We start from the raw sequence: 20,476 nt of genomic DNA, 5'->3' as shown, positions 1-20,476 counted from the left end.
TGTCTCAGTTGCAGAGGGATAAAAGGGTTTGCTGAATATGATAAATAAGGAAAATGTGGGTACATCTTCTACTTAAGAATGAGACTGTACCTTTCAGACGCCAGCTATAGTAGTAACCCTAAATGTAAGTGGTGAACTGCTCATTCTCCTGTAAGATGTTTACAGCATTTTCTAACACAGAACTACTTAGAGTGTAGTACGAGACAGTGCTGGCCCATGAGCTGTTTATTATCTGTGAGGAGATAAGTTCGGAAATTGAGTTTTTAGAAACTTGCATAGCAGTTTGATAGAACAAATTTATGTCTGTCAAATCAAATAACAACAAATTGGGGCTTATATTTGGTATGTATTTTGTTTTTCTAGTAATTCATTTTTACTGTTTTTTAGCAAAATTATTTGCCCATAATGAATTGGAAATTCAAAGAAAAAAAAAGTTATTTACCAGAGATAATTTGCAAGGCAGTGTTCTAAAACAGTGGTTCACATCCTTTCATGTTCGCCTAACCTTCTAAATGATATCGCACTCGAAGGGGTGCAGAGTGTGGAATGGAGACTGCTGTTTCCTTACCGGTAGCCCTCTGATAGAGAATCCTTATATTGAAAATAATTTCCCACTGACTTTCCCTTAATTGTTTCAATCTTTTCACTAAATCTAACTTAAATTTTTTTTTTAAATAAATGGGTTTAATAAAACAAAATACTGGTTATTATGAGTTCTGAGCTATGCTAGTGTAACATATTAAGTTGCACTGTCAAAATACTACCCCAAAATAGACCCATTCCTCTGAAGAATGGGCATGCTAACTATTTTTTTAGCAGGTATAATATAATCACAAATAATGTGTTTTACTGAAACTAATTAGTAACATAAATACAATATGTATAAGATTTGGCCTAATATGTAAAGCTCTATGGGAGTAATGCCATTATAAATGCCCCTTTTGCCCTGGCCTGACCTTTATACCTTATTACTTTAAAATACCATAATTTTTTTAAAGTATAAAAATGTAAATATTTCATACCTGTATGATTCCTGTTTATCGTTGAATAATAATTCATCGTGTGCCATATACTACAGGTTGGCTATTTTATTGATGGATACCTGGGCTGTTTCCTGCTTGGGTTGTTATGAATAAAGCTGTTATATACATATTTGTTTGAATTTTTTGTGGACTTATGCTTTTATTTCTCTTGGGTAAAAATACTGAGAACAAGAATTGCTGGTTCTTAGGGATGTGTTTTTGATTTATAAAAAACTACCGGAACTTTTTCCAAAATGATTGTGCCATTTTACACTCCCCACTGATGTTTGTGCTACATCTTTACCAAAAGTCTTTTTTTTTTTTTTTTTTTCTTTTTTGAGACAAGATCTCACTCCGTCACCTAGGCTGGCGTGCAGTGGCACAATTAGGGCTCACTGCAGCCTCAACCTCCCAGGTTCAAGCAATCCTTCTGCCTCAGCTGGGACTACAGGTGTGCAGTAGCACACCTGGCTAAAATTTTCTGAATTTTGGTAGAGAAAGGGTTTCACCATGTTGCCCAGGCTGGTCTCAAACTCCTGAGCTCAAGCAGTCCTTCCACTTTGGCCCCCAAAAGTGCTGGGATTACAGGCCTGAGCCACCATGCCTGGATGCCAACAGTCTTTTAAATCGGCAGTCCCCAACCTTTTTGGCATCAGAGACTGGTTTCATGGAAGACAATTTTTCCACAGAGTACGGTGGGGGACAGGCATGGTTTTGGCATGAAACTGTTCCACCTCAGGTCATCAGGCATTAGATTCTCATAAGGAGCACATAGCTTAGATCCCTCGCATGTGCAGTTCACAGTAGGGTTGGCTCCTATGACAATCTAATGCTGCCGTTGATCTGACAGGAGGCGGCACTCAGGCAGTAATGCTTGCCTGCTTCTCACCTCCTGCTGTGCGGCTCGGTTCCTAACAGGCCAGGGACCAGTACCAGTCCATGCCCAGGGGTTGGGGACCCTTGTTTTAAATTGCGATTTTAATTTGCATTTCCCTGATGGCCAGGGTTGAGCACTTTTTCCACGGTTTTTAGTGGTTTCCGTATCTTCCTTTGTCAGTTGTTTAAATCTATTGCCCATTTTATTTGTCTTCATATTATTGAGGTGTAGGGAATTTTTATATCTTCTAGATACAGATCTCCTTTGTCAAGTATATGTTTTGTGAATATTTTCTCCCAGTGTGTGACTTGCCTATTCATTTTCATAATGGTGTCCATTGTATTTTTTCAACATTTTATTATGAAAATTTTCTTTTTTCTTTCTCTTTTTTTTTTTTTTTTTGACAGAGTTTCACTCTGTCACCCAGGCTGAAGTGCAGTGATGCAATCTCAGCACATTACAACTTCCACCAGCCCGGGTTCAAGCAATTCTCCTGCCTCAGCCTCCCAAGTAGTTGGGATGACAGGCGCCCACCATCATGACTGGTTAATTTTTGTGTTTTTAGTGGAGACGGGTTTTCACCACTTTGGCCGGGCTGGTCTCAAACTCCTGATCTCAAGTAATCTGCCCGCCTTGGCCTCCCAAAGTGCTGGGATTACAGGCGTGAGCCACCACGCCCAGCCTATTATGAAAAATTTCAAGCATACAGGAAGTCGAAAGACTTACAGTGAACACCCATACACCCACTACCCAGATTCTATCATTAACATTTTATTATACTTGTCTTTTTACATAAGTGTCCATATATCCTATTATATGCATTTTAAGGTAAATTGCAGAATCAGTTCACCTCCCACAAATACTTCACAATGTATTATTATGAATTATAACTTATAATTCATACTTATGAATTAGAATTCAGTAACTGCAGCTTTTTTCTTTTGAAGTAAACTTCATACAGTGAAGGCACAAGGTTTTTGTTTGTTTGTTTTTTTGAGACAGAGTTTCACTCTTGTTGCCCAGACTGGAGTGCAATGATCTCGGCTCACTGCAACCTTCGCCTCCCAGGTTCAAATGATTCTCCTGCTTAGCCTCCCCAGTAGTTGGGATTATAGGCATGCGTCACCACACCCGGCTAATTTTGTATTTTTAGTAGAGACGATGTTTCTCCATGTTGGTCAGGCTGGTCTCGAACTCCTGACCTCTGGTAATCTGTCCACCTCCGCTTCCCAAAGTGCTAGGATTACAGGCGTGAGCCACCACGCTCAGCAAAGGCACAAGTTTTAGGTGAACATTGGCTGAGTTTTGACAAATGCATGCACCTGTGGAATCCTAAACCCCATCAAGATGTAGAATGTTACCATCACTCTAGGAAGTTCTTTCAGACCCAGTCCCATTTAATCTGTGTCTCCATTCTTCCAGATCCAACCATTGTCCTGCTTTTTCTGCATCATAGGTCATTTTGTCTGTTCTAAAACCTTATAAAAGCGGATTCACATATTACGTACTCTTCTGTTTAAAGTGTCTTTCACCTAGCCATAAGGTTTTTGAGATTCATCTATGTCGTTGAACATATCAATAGTTTATTCCTTTTTATTGCTGAATAGTAATCCTTTGTGTGACTATATTACACTTTATCCATTCTCTTGTGAATGTGTACCTAAGATGTTTCCAGTTTTTGGATATTATGAATAAACTGTTGTGAACATTTTTGTACAAGTCCTTTTGTGGGAATATATTTTCATTTTTAAGGGAAAATACCGATGAATGGAACTGCCAGGTTATAGGGGGAAGTGTCAGACCTTTTCCATAGTGGTTGTACTAATTTATACCCCCAACAACAGTGTTTGAAAGTTCTTTTTGTTCCACAGTCTTGCCAAATTTGGTGTTTTTAGTCTTATGAATTTTAGCTGTCTTGGTGAGTGTGTAGTGATACCTCATTGTGATAGTGTGTTGTACTTTAAATAGCTATTTCTCACATCCCACCTTCTTTAATCACTGTCCATGCACATCACACACCTCAGCTTTACTAATTTTCTCTCAGCTTTTTCTGTACTACTTTAACTTTGCCTTCAATTTTCTATGCCCCTGCACTTTTATGTATAGTTCACCGTAGGAGAGAACCTGTGCAGCCAAACCAGTGCTATTAGGAGCCAATGAAATAAAATTTAGGTGAGTGTTTATGACTTTTCTTTCTTTGAAACGCACTCTATGTTGCCTAGCTCAGGGCATTAGAGGTTTTAAAGTTGAGTTTCACCATTTACAATGGTGACTTTGGGCAAGTTTCTTAGCCTAATGTTTCTGTTTTTGGGCTGATTAAATGAGATCATGATGTAAAGTTTCTAGTGCAATGCAGAGTACAAACTAGATCTTCATTGATTTCCTTCTCATTTAGAAGTGGTATATATTTGTAGGGTTTTCTTTTCCTTTATTTTATTTTATTTATTTATTTTTTGAGACAGACTGTCGGTCGGTCACCCAGGCTGGAGTGCAGTGGCGCAGTCTCGGCTCACTGCAAACTCCACCTCCCAAGTTCACGCCATTCTCCTGTCTCAGCTTACCGAGTAGCTGGGACTACAGGTGCCTGCCACCATGCCCGGCTAAGTTTTTTGTATTGTTAGTAGAGATGGGCTTTCACTGTGTTAGCCAGGATGGTCTCGATCTCCTCACCTTGTGATCTGCCCGCCTCAGCCTCCCAAAGTGCTGGGATTACAGGTATGAGCCACCTCACCTGGCTTGTCTTTTCCTTAAAAAAAAAAAAAAAAAAGTTTATTCCAAAACAAGGCCAGTATTCTTGCTAGCTTAAATCAATTATCAACGTGATTGTGCTTTTATATTTACCTTCTTTTTTTCTCTTTAATCCTCCCTTCCCCCTACACTTCCTGGCCTCTGGTAACAACCATTCTACTTTCTATCTTCATGAGATCCACATTTTTAGCTCCTTGTGTGAGTGAAAATGTGATATTTGTCTCTCTATGCTTGGCTTATTTCACTTAACATAATGACCTCCAGTTCCGTCCATTGTTGCCGCAAATGACATGATTTCATTTTTATGGCTGAATAGTATTCCGTTGTGGATATATTCCACGTTTTCTTTATATACTCATGCATTGATGGGCACTTAAGTTGATTCCATATTTTGGCTGTTGTGAATTGTGCTGCAAGAAGTGGTATATAACTGAATGAATAAGAATTCAAAGCATCATTGCTTCAGTTAAATTTAGCACAACCTTACTTGTCAGATGGAAGGCATTGCCAATAACAGAGGCCTTATACTACGTCATCAATATGGACATTACACAGGGTTCAATTTACTGAACTGCCCTACTAAGTACAGAGGTAGAACCTCATACTCTAAAGTTATCAGTTGAGAACTTGATACAGTTGTCTGATAAAATATATCAAGAATTAAATATTTAAGTGTATGCTAAAGGAACTATACACCACTTAAAGGGATTTTATGGGACTTTTTTTATTTTCTTTGAAACAACCACTCTGTACAATACCAAAGTTCTGAACTCTTTAAACATATGTATATATGTATTTTCTTTCTTTCTTTTTTTTTTTTAAACAGTCTCGCTCTGTTGCCTAGGCTGGAGAGCAGTGGCACGATCTCGGCTCACTGCAGTCTCCGCCTCCTAGATTCAAGGGATTCTCCTGCCTCAGCCTCCTGAGCAGCTGGGACTGCAGGCATGCGCTGCCACGCCCAGCTAATTTTTGTATTTTTAGTAGAGATGCGGTTTCCCATGTTGGCCAGGCCAGTCTTGAACTCCTGACCTCAGGTGATCTGCCCACCTTGGCCTCCCAAAGTGTTAGGATTACAGGCGTGAGCCACTGCGCACAGCCGCACAGCCCTATCTTTCATATTCTGGGTTGATGTAGTGGCAGCCTTTCTTTAAAGAGGACAGTATAAAATGAACCGTTCCTGGCCTGCACGGTGGCTCATGCCTGTTTATCCAGCTCTGTGGGAGACCGAGATGGGCGGATCATTTGAGGTCAGGAGTTTGAGACCAGCCTGACCAACATGGTGAGACCCCTGTCTCTACTAAAAAAAAAAACAAAAACAAAACATTAGCCGGGAGGGGTGGCGCATGTCTGTAGTCCCAGCTACTTGGGAGGCTGATGCAGGAGAATCGCTTGAACCCGGGAGGCCAAGGTTGCAGTGAGCTGAGATGGCGCCATTGCACTCCAGGCTGGGCAACAGAGCGAGACCCTGTCGCAAAAAGAAAAAAAAAAAAAAGTGAACTGTTCCCTAATCTTTCTTGTGTGAAATATGAGGGCAGAGGTTGAGATCATGACGTGCAGATAAGGATGACAACATCAGTGAAGGAAATAAATAGAGGAGCAGGCGGGGGACAGTAATTCACTGTGAATTCTGTCCAGTCTCCAGGTTTCGGCAGCTTTGGGAAAGCAGGCTAAACTGTTCTTGGGGTTCTTCAGGTTAATAACAATAAGCGAGGGTGGAGTGCTTAATCCTTTTAAGTGAATGATAAACAGTATGGAAGGCGTGTCTTCAAGCTCTCCACTCCCTCAGGGCTGTAGGTCACGTGAGCTTAAAGTACTTCCCGAATCCCAGCCGCTGTCTCCTATGGGCAGGGATCACAGTCTGAAAGGACAGCAAGGAAGAGGTAGGCAGGGAAAACTAATTGGAAGGAAGTTTAAATACAGAAAGAGCAAAGTATTACCTAACTATAACAATGCCACATTTTACTGTGACTAAGGTAGAGGACCCAGAGGAGGGGGCAGCGGCTTCCATCTCTCAAGAGCCTAGTTTAGCAGACATAAAAGCCCGGATTCAGGACTCAGATGAACCAGGTGAGTACGCAACTTGGGAGCTTTTGGAACCTATAAAATTTTTCATGAAAGAGGTAACTAGAATATCAAAATTCAAAATGCCTTCTTTAGGACAGAGGAAAGTGTTGTGGTTGAGGTGTTTTTCAGTTACTTGTTTCACTCCCCTGTATATCTGATAACTTCTCTTACTTTTCTCACACGCTGGTTTGTTTTTACCCACAATGAGTTCTGTGTTCATTACCAACAGGTGAAACCGAATCAGTGGCAATGTTTGAAGAGTTTTCAGGCAAAAAGAAAGGCACAGTAGAAGTCAATTTATGTGGAATTTAGAATTCACTTTTTCCTCACAGTTTAGATTGTATCTGGAGAAGACTTTTAACCTAACGAGTGGATGACGTTTAAACTTAGCAGTTTATATAATATTATATAAAGAGGGAGTATGGTTCAGTAGTTTTGTACCGTGGACTTTGACTGTACTTGTGACTTCTCAGGTTATTCAGTATTTTACCTCAGTTTGCCAGCTTAAACAGTAATTCAGTAGTGAGTGGTCTAAGAATTTATTAATGGCAGAACAAAAGTACAATCGATGGTCATTGTGGTGACTAGCATAGCATCAGGTTAAAAAAAGTATTTCATGAATGTGATTATCCCTGTTACTTTCTTTAAATGGTAACAGTTCGCACTTGCTAGGGGAATTGTGGTTTTGCATTTTTAAACAAGCAATTAAATCTTTGTTAATATTACAGTATTAAATATAGTTGTAATTTGAAGGCCCTTATTTTTCAAGTCTATAAATTGTGAGCAGCTTCTTTGGTTATATGAATTAAGGATAAGGGAATAAGCTCTCAAAATTACTTTTATGTTTTTGGAGATGGAGTCTTGCTCTGTCACCCAGGCTGGAATGCAGTGGAGTGATCTCGGCTTACTGCAACCTCTGCCTCTCAGGTTCAAGCGATTATTTTGCCTCAGCCTCCCAAGTAGCTGGGATTACAGGTGCCTGCCACCACGCCCAGCTAATTTTTATATTTTTAGTAGAGACAAGGTGTCACCATTTTGGCCAGGCTGGTCTCAAACTCCTGACCTCAAGTGATCCCTCGCTTCGGCCTCCCAAAGTGCTGCGATTACAGGTGTGAGCCACTGCATCCAGCCTCAAAATTACTTTTAATCCCGTGATTCTATTATTTTCACTTTCCTTTATAGCGTGTAACACATTGCAGTTCCTGGTGTAAACAGCGGTTGGTTATTTTTTCTTAAAACCATTCGAGAATTTTTATGAATCTTATTTGAAGATACAAACTGTTAAGGGAAATGTTCCTTTTGTTTTTTCCTTCTAGTGAGAGATTTTATTAGGGGAATATCAGAAAAAAAATTTTATGTAAACTCTCTGTCCCCAAAGTTATTTTCATTTCGCTGAATAGGATGATGGAAAGTGGAAAGCAAGTTTAATCTACTTTGACTTTGAATGTGATTCTCTACAACTCCACTTCAGCTCAATTAGGTTCTCTCTGAGGCCTGTGCATATTTATGTATTTACTTATTTTTTACTTAATCCCAAATGTGATAGTAAGGCTTACGTGTATTTGAAGCTGCACTTTCTTTGTTGCTTATGTTTTCCCTCCCTAGATATTAATCCGTTTAGGCTTTTGTCTTTGCTATTGTCTCCATTAATTTCATAAGTTACAAGCGAAGTCCATCCATACCTCATTTCATTTGTTTTTTAAATTTCCTTTCTCCACCACTTCTACTGTCTTTTATTATTTCATCTTTACTAGTCCCATTATGTTTGCAGAAATTTGCTTTCTTCAGATTATAAGAAAGTGTTAAAATCATTCAATCTGTTAGCAACTACCTGTAAAAGCCATAAAAATTTGATAGTACCCAGCTTTGTAATGAGTGACATTATTAGGCTTAATTTATTTTCTTCCATAGTAATTGCTTTTAACAAGGAAGAAGAGACAGATATGATCTAAATTGAATTTAATAAGCATTTTTACTTTGGCATTTTCCATAACAGCCCAGAAAATGCCTACTTGAATAAACTATTGCTTAGCAAGTTAACAACTACTGGTAATATATTATCTAAATTGCACTTGCCTTTATTATAAGGTTAAATTCAAGGGTAGGAAGGAGGGAAATGTGAGAACAATCTAAAAGTTATTTGTTTTTTTAAACCTAGGAATAAAATGTTTTTGAAGATAGATGATTTTTTGGAGCGGTTGCTTTTCATGCAGTGAGTTTTATCCCCTTCTCCTAAGTGTAAAAAAAAAAAACAATTTTTTAAAAACTGATCATGGTTTTTTTCACAAGCACTTCCAACACTGGCCAGTTATATAACCAGTAGCCTTTTTCATTATTTTTTCTTCTAAATTTGTATGGAGAGAAAAATATGTAGTGTCATATAAACTGAACATGTTTAGAAAGTAAATCATCCTTTAAAATTTGTTTTTAAAATATGAGATTTATTTGAATGGGACAGATGAGGAATTTTGATAAAATGAAGTGTGAATATAGATAATCTAATTTTTTGAAAAGGTATACTTTGGAAATATTGTGGGCTCAGTTACCACTGCAATAAAATGAGTCACATGAATTTTTTTTTTTTTTTTTTTAATTTGAGATGGTGTCTCACTCTGTAGCTAGGCTGGAGTACACTGGCGTGATGTCCGCTCACCACAACCTCTGCCTCCCAGGTTCAAGCGATTCTCCTGCCTCAGCCTCCCAAGTAGCTGGGACTACAGGCACATGCCACCATGCCTGGCTAATTTTTTTGTATTTTTAGTAGAGATGGGGTTTCACTGTGTTAGCCAGGACGGTCTCCTGACTTTGTGATGCACCCACCTCTGTCTCCCAAAGTGCTGGGATTACAGGTGTGAGCCACTGCACCTGGCCATCACATGAATTTTTGACTTCCCACTGCATATAAAAATGATATTTATACTATACTGTAGTCTGTTAAGTGTGCAGTAGCATTGTGTCTTTAAAAAACAATGTACATACCTTAATTTAAAAATTATTATTTTTTTATTTTTTTAAAGACGGGTTTTGCTATATTACTCAGGCTGGACTCAAACTCTTGGGCTCAGGTGGTCCTCCCCTCCTGCCTCAGCTTCCTGAGTAGCTTGGACTACAGGCATGCACTACCATTCCTGGCTCTAAAAAATACTTTATTACCAAAAAATGCCAATGATCATCTGAGCCTTCAGCGAGTGATAATCTTTTTACTGGTGGAGGTGGAGAGTGTTGGCTCAGTGTTGATGGCTGCTGCAGGGTGGGTTGCTGAAGGTTGTGGTAACTGTGGCAATTTCTTGAAATAGAACAACTGCATGAATTGACTCTTCCTTTTATGAAAGATTTCTCTGTAGCATGCAATGTTGTTTGATAGCATATTACCCGCAGAACTTCTTTCAAAATTGGAGTCAATCATTATAAACCTTGCTGCTTAGTTTATGGAATATTCTAAAATCCTTTGTTGTCATTTCACCAGTGTTCACAGCATCTTCATCAGCAGATTTCATGTCAAGAAACTACTTTCTTTGCTCAACCATAAGAAGCAACTCCTTATCCATTCAAGTTTTATCATGAAATTGCAGCAATTCAGTCACATCTTCAGGCTCCACTTCTAATTCTAGTTCTCTTGCTGTTTCCACCACATCTGCATTATTCCCTCCACCCAAGTCTCAAACCCCTGAAAGTCATCCATGAGGGCTAGGGTCTGCTTCCCAATGTTAATGTTGATTTTTTTTTTTTTTTTTTTTTTTTTTAAGGCTGGTCAAGTGAAGGAGTAGGAGTGAGAGAAGGAACAAACAAATTTATAACTGGTTGTGATCAGTTAGTTGTAAACACCATTGCACTCAACAGCCTAATGTTGATATTTTTACTTTTTCCCATGAGTCACAAATGTTCTTAATGCGATCTAGGATGGTGAATCATATTCACTGTACTTTGCCCAGATCCATCAGAGGAATCACTATCTATGGCAGCTACAGCCTTAGAAAATGTAATTCATAAGTAAGTCGGAAGTTGAAATAATCGCTTGATCCATAAGCTGCAGATGGATCAAGGATGCTGTTGTTGATGTTATGCTGGCAGACATGAAAACAACATTGATCTCTGTACATCTCTGTCAGAGCTCTTGAGTGACCAGTGCATTGTCGAAGAGCAGTAACATTTTGAAAGAAATCTTTTTTTCCTGAGCAAGGCTCAGCAGTAGTCTCAGCAGTGGGCTTAAAATATTCAGTAAACTGGCTGGGCGCAGTGGCTCACACCTGTAATCCCAGCACTTCGGGAGGCCAATGTGGGTGGATCACCTGAGTTCAGGAATTCGAGACCAGCTTGGCCAACATAACGAAACCCTGTCTCTACTAAAAATACAAAAATTAACTGGGCGTGGTGGCACATGCCTGTAATCCCAGGTACTTGTGAGGCTGAGACAGGAGAATCGCTTGAACCCAGGAGGCGGAGGTTGCAGTGAGCTGAGATTGGGCCACTGCACTCTAGCCTGGGCAACAGAGCAAGACTACATCTCAAAAAAAAAAAAAAAAAAAAATCAGTAAACCATGCTGTAAACAGATTAGCTGTTATCCAGGCTTTGTTCCACTGAGCATAAGCAGAGTAGATTTAGCATAATCCTTTTGTTTGTTTGTTTGTTTTTTTGTTTTTAAGAGACAGGAGTCTCACTATGTTGCCCAGCCAGCCTTGAACGCTTGTGCTCAAGTGATCGTCCCAACTCAGCCTCCTAGTAGCTGAGACTGCAGATGTGCACCATTACACCTGACTTATTGTATAGTTCTTAAGGGTCTTAGGATTTTCAGAACAGTAAATGAGCATTGGCTTCAATGTAAAGTCACCAGCTGCCTTAGCCCCTAACAAGAGAGGCAACCTGTCCTTTGAAGCAAGGCATCATCTTGTCCTTTCTAGCTATGAAAGTCCTAGGTGGCAACGTCTTCCGACATAAGACTGCTTCCTCTCCTGTGAAAATTTGTTGTTTAGTGAAGCCACCTTCATCATTGATCGTAGCTCAGTCTTCTGGATAACTTGCTATAGCTTCTGTAAAAGCACTTGCTGCTTTCCCTTGCATTTTTATGTTTTGGAGATGGCCTCTTTCCTTAAACCTCATGAACCAACTTCTGTTAGCTTCAGACTTATTTTGCACCCTAATCAATTCTCTTGGCCTTCATAGAATTGAAGACCAGGAGACGTCTTGGGTCTTGTTCTGGATTAGGTTTTTGCTTATAGGAATGTTGTGGCTGGTTTGGTCTTCTATCCAGACCACTAAAACCTTCTCCGTATCAGCAATAAGGTTGTTTAGCTTTCTTATCATTTATGTGTTCACTGGAATAGTACTTTTAATTTCCTTCAAGAACTTTTCCTTTGCATTCACAACTTGCTGTTTGGTGCAAGAGACCTAGCTTTTGGCCTAGAGGCTTTTAACTTACCTTTCTCACCGAGCTTAATCATTTCAAGCTTTTGATTGAAAGTGAGAGATGTCCAACATCTTTTCTCTTGAAAACTTAGAGGCCATTGTGGGGTTATTAACTGGCCTAATTTCAACATTGTTGTGTTTCAGTGAATAGGGAGACCGGAGGTGAAGGAGAGAGACAAGGAAGCAGCTGGTTGGTGGAGTGGTCAGAACACACACAACTTTTATGGATTAAGTCTTCTGTGGGTGCAGTTCATGATACCCCAAAACAATTTCAATAGTAACAGCAATTTCAATAGCACAGATCATCATAAACAAGTATAGTAATGATGAAAAAGTTAAAAATACTGCAAGAATTACCAAAATTGTGACAGACATGAAGTGAGTACATGGTTTTGGGAAAACAGCACTAAAAAGACTTGCTTGACATAGGGTTGCCACAGACTTTCAATTTGTAAACAAACAACCCCAGAGTATCTGTGAAGCACCATAAAGCACAGCACAATAAAACAAGGTATGCTTGTATATTAGAACCCTGCTTAATTTGAGTTTCCAAGGGAAAAGCAGAAACTCAGACTTTCCTTACATCTTTCTTGACTGTTTTCTTCCTACCCATTCTGTTTTCTCAGCAGCCTGTGCAAAGAAACAGTACTTAACCACACACTGTATTATAATAATCTGTTTACTTGATTCTCTCCCCTGGTACACTGATTATAAGCTCCTTGAGGACCTTGTCCGATGATTTTCGTATCTTCAGGTCCTAAGGTAAATATCTGGCATGTAATAAGCAACTCAGTGAATAAGACATGCTCCGTGCCTTTTTTATTCATCAAACACATGTTCAGTGTAAATATGTCAGGTATTGTACTTACCTTTTTCCTAAGGCTACAGAAGTATAAGATGTACAGGAGGATCCCCACCAAAGGCAGCAGAATGAGAGTCAGAGACTTCACTCTAAATCGAGTCCTACTAATTATTACTAATTATTAGTAGTGATAATTTGTTATTAATTATTACTTGAGTGACTTTCGCCAAGCTGTTTAACTTCTCAAAGCCTACTTTCCTTCACTGATATAACAGGGAATAACAGTACCTGCTTTACAGGGTGGTTGTGAGGATTACATGGGATTATGTACCATCTGTAAAGCACTTAATACATATGTGACAGCACTCAAAAGTAAGAACTACCTTTAGTGGTTTAATAAGAAAAAGAAACAGATTTGGATAACAGATAATGGACGGAGCCCTGGACAGGTATCTCAGAGGAAGGGACACAATTCTTGCAGGAAGGTTTAGAGGCAATGATAAACAAAAGGAACAATACAAAGGAATGAGAGCAGGGTATAGCGCATGGGAAATAAAAGTTTAGGGTAGTTAGCACATTGAGCATCTGGTAAAGAGATAAGAGATGAGGGAGAGAGGTAGATTGAGGCCATTTATGGAAGTGTTATTAATTTCATCCTCTCCCCCACTCTGTGGGATAGTGGGTGGTTATTGCCTTTTCAGTGATAATCTGAGGCTGGTGAATAAGTAACTTGCCTCACGCCACATGGTGAGTAGCAGAGCCAATGTTCAACTTCTGAATTCTCTGTGCTCCCCACTATACCATGATGCGAAATCCTAGCTTTTTACTAATAAGAAGAGGTTACTTGATGTCTTAATGTGCCCGAGCCACAGATTTTGATGTGAGCATTATCAAAACTGTGATTTTTAAAAATAGGACCAATATAACAAAGTTTTACTGATTATTACATTTACTTAATCAGATATGAATGTTCCATTCATTCATGTATTTAAATATTCCCACTGCTTCACTTTTTGGCTAACCTGAAAATACATGTATTAAAAAATAAAAATAAATATCATAGTTAGTATTTTTGTGAAATAATTGTTCGAGATTTTCTCCCCTGCTCCTCAAATCTTATATTGCCTGTGGATTAGGCAAATTTGAATTGATGAACTTGCCTTCACTGGACACAGATTGCAGTTTGGAAGATTTTCCCTCCTTTAAGGTTCTAAGGACATTTTTAGAAATGGACCTATAGAACAGTAGAGAGAGGAACCTGTACTGGTATTGAAGAGCATCTCCAAATAGTAACTCACAAGTAATACAAATGGTAGGAGAGCAAACTATGAGACAAATTTCTATTAAATCCACAGGATGTTAGACTATTAACTAAATAATTGTTACCCATGAAAGCTTATGTTCTAAAAAAGGTGGTTTGGCTGGGCTTGGTGACTCATACCTGTAATGCCAGCACTGTGGGTGGCCAAGGTGGGCAGATCACTTGAGCCCAGGAGTTCAACACCAGCCTGGACAACATGGCAAAACCCTGTCTCGACTGAAAACACAGACACACACACACACACACACACAGATTAGCTGGGCGTGGTGGTGTGTGCCTGTAGTCACAGCTACACGGAAGGCTGAGATGGGAGGACTGCTTCAACCCAGGAGTTGGAGGCTGCAGTAATCCATGATCATGACACTGCACTCTATCCTGGGCAACACAGTGAGACCCTGCCTCAAAAAAAAAAAAAAAAAAAAAAAAAGATTATCTCCTTTTATTCACTAACATTAAAATAGATTGAAATAGACAACTACAGAGCTTCTCTGTGTCAATAAAAATCTTTTCTGTAGTGACAATTGAAAAGCCTTTCATCTTCTAGTCCTTTTAACAATTCACAGGAGGCTTTTACCAGTCTAACTAACAGAAATTTAGGTCTACATGCTTTAATATCTCAGGGTCAAAAGTTTATCCTTTTTTAAAGTTGGCTCTGTGAGGCATGTTTTCCTGCCTCCTTCCCCAACCCTCTGTATCCAACCATTGTCAGAAATACTAATACCTCTCTGAAATACCTTCACAATTCTTTTTACTATATCTAAGACCTTAATGTAAGAATGCAAATTTGATTCCTTTCAGATTTTTACATCTTAAAACTTTGTTTAGATTGTGACCTTTCTTTCTCATATTACAATCTCAGACACTTTAATTTCCTATTTGAATGCTATTATCACCAGCTTTTTAGATCTCTCACTTCCAAAGTTTTTCTAGCTTAGTGTACTAACCCTCTGTGAACTGTCTGCTACTTTTGCCCCACGAGAGATACACCAGATTTCAACTGATTTAATTCTATAAAGATAAAAATTTCTATAAAATATGCATATTGATTAATTTTTAAATTCTATAGTCAAAGCAATATTTAGGAATATAAAAATATATTAAGTATAACTTTAGTGTATTATAAAATATTCAAAAGATTTTTAAATTTCGGGCTGGATTTAGACATACGGCATAGGTTAACAAATTGATTATAAGCTGGTAAATTTAAAGAATCTAGAATTTCTTGCTTTGGCCAAGTATTTCCCTTGAAGATACTTCTCCCCTATGAGGGGGAAACATGATACAACTATACAGAAATTTCAAGAATATAATACCCACTTAACTCCTCTGAGAAAATTCAAGAAGGGGTTTTGGCCAAATAACAAGTGACCTAGAACAGAGCTCACAAGATGAAAGGGACAGAAATAATGGGAAATGACAGACTCTTTGGGAATGTATTATGTAAATACTAAGTATGGTTTTTAACCAAAGGATGCATAGTTCAGAGAACAATAATATTTACAATATGATAAGTAAGTCAGGGCAGAACCTCAAAACTGTGGGAACAAAAGGAAGTAACAAGCCGGGCGCGGTGGCTCATGCCTGTAATCCCAGCACTTTTTAAGAGGCTGAGGCGAGTGGATTACCTGAGGTCGGGAGTTCGAGACCAGCCTGACCAACATGGAGAAACCCCATCTCTACTAAAAGTAAAAAAATTAGCCGGGTGTGGTGGCGGGCGTCTGTAATCCCAGCTACTAGGGAGGCCAAGGCAGGAGAATCGCTTGAACCTGGGAGGCGGAGGTTGTGGTGAGCTGAGATTGCAGGCAACAAGTGCGAAACTCCATCTCAAAAAAAAAAAAAAAAAGGAAGTAACAGCTTTCCGATTAAGGCGAGGAGAGGAAAAAGCACCAATATGCACATGAAAAGATGCTCAACATCATTAGTCATTAAAGAAATGCACATCAAAACCAAAATGAGATACAGTTTTTTCACACTCACTGGAATGGCTATAATCAAAAAGACAGGCATCAAGTGTTGGAAAGGATGTGAAGTATTGAAACTCTCATCCGCTACTAGTGACAATGTAAAATGGTACAACTACTTTGGAAAACAATTTGACAGTTTCTTAAAAAGTTAAACAGAGAAATACCGTATGTCTCAGTAATTAAGTATATTTCCACACAAACACTTGTACAGGAATGTTCATAGCAGCATTATACACAATAGCTAATAAAGAAGTAACAGCCCAAATGTCCTCCAACTGTCGAATGAATAGATAAAATGTAATATAGCCATATAATGGAATATTATTTGGCAATAAAAACAAAGTACTGATTCCTGCTATAACATGTATGAAGCTTGAAAATGCAAGTTAAGGAATCTAGTTACAAAAAAAAAACACACACATATTGTATGATTCCATTTATAGGAAATGTCCAGAATAGGTAAATTTATAGAGACAGAAGTTAGATTAATGGTCGTTTGGTCTGGATAGGGTTGGGAGAGAGTGAGATGGGGATTGCCTGCTGATGGGTAGAGGGTTTCTTTTAGTGGGGAGACCAAAATGTAAAATTAGATTGTGGTGACAGCCACACAACAGTGTGACTATATTAAATGAACACTTTAAATGAGTGAATTATATGATATTGTCTTAGTGTGTTTCATGCTGCTATAACAGAATACCACAGACTAGGTAATTTATAATGAACTGAAATTTATTGACTCATGCTCTGGAAAGTCCAAGACCAAGGTGCCAGCATCTGCTGAGGGCCTTCGTGCTGCATCTTCCCATAGCAGAAGGGCAGAGAGGGTAAGAGGGAGTGAGCGAGAAGGGGACCAAACTCCCTGTTTTGTTACAAACACTCCTGATAATGACATTAATCCATTGATGAGGGTGGCCTAATTACCTAATGGCCTAGTTACCTCTAATAAGTCCCCCACCTCCCAATGATGTTGCGTTGGGGATTAAGTTTCCAACGGATGCTTTTTGGGAGGATATATTTAAACCACGGCAAGTCTGTAGTTTATGTTTCAAAATGTATTTTTTTTAAAAAAGGAACTAGTATTGATAACACACAGCAGCTTGCATGAATCTCCAAGGCATTAGGCTAAATGAAAAAAAGGCAGTCTCAAAAGTTTATATATTATATGATTCCATTTATATTTTCTAAATTATTGAAGATCATGACACATTTACTATTCAAAGTATGTGTGTGTATACATACATACACAATGAAAACAATGTTTTTTAAAAATTCCAGAACACAGTATATATAATAATAGTTTCTAGTTTAATGTCTGGGTTTAAAACTTTAGGAAATGTTACATTCCGCTTACATTAAGCAGTTAACCTTTGACTGTAACATGAAATCAATATAGGCTCTTAAAATATTGGAAATGTTCACAGTAGTCTCTTAGTCCCCCTAATTCCCCTTTTAACTCCTTAGTTTCTAATTTGGTGTTTAGGCCAATTTTCTCCCCTTCTTGTTAAGAAGATAGTCTCTTAGGGTCATGTTTATTTTTCCAAAACCATCTTTAAAATGAAGAAAATGTGAAATATGTTTCCACAGTGCATGAAAAATCATTTGGATTATCCACAAAACCAAAGAATGACATAATTTTTTTTTTTTTTTTCTGAGACAAGGTCTCCCTTCTCCCCTCTGTCACCCAGGTTACCAAGTGCAGTGTCATGATTATGGCTCATTGCAGCCTCAGCCTCCTGGGCTCAAACAATTCTCCCACCTCAGCCTCCCAAGTAGCTGGGACTGTAGACATCCACTACCACGCCAAGCTAATTTTTAATGTTTTTGTAGAGACAAATCTCCCTATGTTGCCCAGGCTGGTCTTGAACTCCTAGGCCCAAGCAATCATCCCACCTCCACCTCCCGAAGTGCTGGGATTATATAGGCATGAGCCACTCTGTCACCCAGGCTGGAGTACAGTGGCACAATCTCAGCTTACTGCAACCTCTACCTCCTGAGTTCAAGCGATTCTCCTACCTCAGCCTCCCAAGTAGCTGGGATTACAGGCTCCCACTACCACACCTGGCTAATTTTTGTATTTTTGGTAGAGATGGGGTTTCACCATGTTGGACAGGCTGGTCTCAAACTCCTGACCTCAAGTGATCCACCTGCCTCGGCCTCTCAAAGTGTCAGGATTGCAGGTATGAGCCAGCACACCTGGCTAGCCCGTAATCTTCTTTATACATAATTTCCTTCAGTAGTATTTACAACAGCCTCAAGATCCATCCTCCTTTGTTATTTCTTGGTGAGATTTTTTTTTCTTTTTTTTAACTGTGTAAGTACAGTCCTCTTGTATCATTTATACTTTTCTTGGCTGACCAGTTTGTGGATTTGGCCCAATAAACTGTCTTTATATTATACTTTGGGCTTTAATAAATCTACTCTCTGGTATTATGCTCACTATCTTCTCGCTATTATAGGCTGAGAAGAAAATTACAACTATAGGTTGTATAAGTTATAGGCTGTGAATTAGAATTATAACTTCATCACTGCTGAGTTCTTCAACTTCCAGTGAATTTATCTCCACATATTTGGAAGAATTTCAACACAACTTGATCTAATGAATTCAGAACACAGTTTACCTCATTTGCATTTTCTTTATACAAATCTGAGCTCAAACAAAAAAGTGGTCTTATAAGAACATTTCTCTTGCTTGGGACACTCCACTAAATACCACTAGTTTGCTCAAGGGCCTCCGTTAATCTAATACTTATTCTTAGCATATGTACTGGATTTTGAAGGACATTGTTGGAGTACCCAGTATTAGTGGCAGACCTGCCTATACCTTCTACTATCTCTCTGCACCTTTTCCTGCCTGGAGCCCACTGTTTTTCCCTGATGCCCTCAGTTCTACCAACGACAATGTCAGGCTGTCCCAACCTCCCTGCACTACATAGCGGGGTCCCACAGCAAGAGATGGGCTTGAGTGGCCTGGATACAATTCATGACTGGCCTTGAGTCTTGGTCCATTCTGGCTGCTTGACTGCTGGCTGCTGTTGTCTGGCTATTTTGTTTTGTTTTGTTTTTTGAGATGGAGTTTCACTCTTGTTGTCCAGGCTGGAGTGCAGTGACGCGATCTCGGCTCACTGCAACCTCCGCCTCCCAGGTTCAAGCAATTCTCCTGCCTCAGCCTCCTGAGTAGCTGGGATTACAGGCATGTGCCACCATGCCTGGCTAATTTTTGTATTTTTAGTAGAGAGGGGTTTTCATCATATTGGTCAGGCTGGTCTTGAACTCCTGACCTCAGGTGATGCCCACCTCGGCCTCCCAAAGAGCTGGGATTACAGGCATGAGCCACCACGCCCGGTCTTGTCTAGCTGTTTTTTCTTTAAAACAAGTCAGATGGATCAAAGAGGCGATAGCTAAGTAAATTCACCTACATTTCTTCAGGATTTATGTGTTGTTTTTCTGCTCCCATAGGCATGTTTGGCTCTGCATTTTCACTACTTTCTACCTTAATTACCATTTTCTTCCTTCTAGTATCTAGACTTGTTGGGGAGAATTGGAATGACAGCATTACAGTCATAGTATCAATAACTGTTTTCCCTCTGTTTCCTTCTCTAGTATTCTGAGCCCTTAGTCTCAGGTGCTTTCTCTTTCCATTGGCTTTTAGGAAAGTTCATCCTTCTATCTTCAAGTCTTATGTTTTGATGAGGACTTTGTTTCTTTGTTTCCACCATCAGCCTTTATTGAAACTAATCCTGAATTTTGCTCTCTTGGTATTTGTCTTTGAAATCACTTCACCATGAGTCAGTTAACACCATGAGGCCAGGCAAGGTGGCTCACACCTGAAATCCCAGCACTTTGGGAGGTCAAGGTGGGCGGATCACCTGAGGTCAGGAGTTCGAGACCAGCCTGACCAACATGGTAAAACCCTGCCTCTACTAAAAAGACAAAATTAGCCAGCTGTAGTGGCACATGCCTCTAATTCCAGCTACTCAGAAGGCTGAGACAGGAGAATCGCTTGAACCTGGGAGGCGGAGGTTACAGTGAGCCGAGATCACACTATTGCGCTCCAGCCTGGACAACAAGAGTGAAACTCCTCAAACAAATAAAAGTGTTGAGCATTTTATAAAATGTTACATGAAGCTGTATATTACATGAAGTTATAATTGTCACAGCAACATTAAAGTTCTTGTCTCAAAATGCTTATAATGGGCAGATAGACCCCTGCCCCTCATGCCCCCAAACCCGCTCCTCTCATTCTTTTTTTTTTTTTTTTTTTGAAATGGAGTCAC

At 39.3% G+C, this 20,476-nt stretch overlaps 1 protein-coding gene across 3 annotated transcripts in view; it reads left to right on the top strand.

Moving 5' to 3' along the window:
• The window catches only part of SLC12A6 (solute carrier family 12 member 6), a 104,078-nt gene that overhangs the window by 13,319 nt on the left and 70,283 nt on the right, over nucleotides 1–20,476 (top strand). Inside the window, exon 1 of one of the 3 annotated variants that reach the window (XM_008017143.3) lies at nucleotides 6,108–6,714. The exons of the other annotated variants lie outside the window; for them this stretch is intronic. Within the exon in view, the coding sequence (XP_008015334.2) occupies nucleotides 6,597–6,714 (118 nt within the window). The 5' untranslated portion in view covers nucleotides 6,108–6,596. Of the gene's footprint in view, nucleotides 1–6,107; nucleotides 6,715–20,476 lie in introns of those variants that run through there. 3 annotated transcript variants of the gene reach the window in all.

Source organism: Chlorocebus sabaeus, chromosome 26 (assembly GCF_047675955.1).
Source record: "Chlorocebus sabaeus isolate Y175 chromosome 26, mChlSab1.0.hap1, whole genome shotgun sequence".
In the NCBI taxonomy this organism is placed as follows: domain Eukaryota; kingdom Metazoa; phylum Chordata; class Mammalia; order Primates; family Cercopithecidae; genus Chlorocebus; species Chlorocebus sabaeus.
This window is presented reverse-complemented; position numbering and strand designations above follow the sequence as displayed.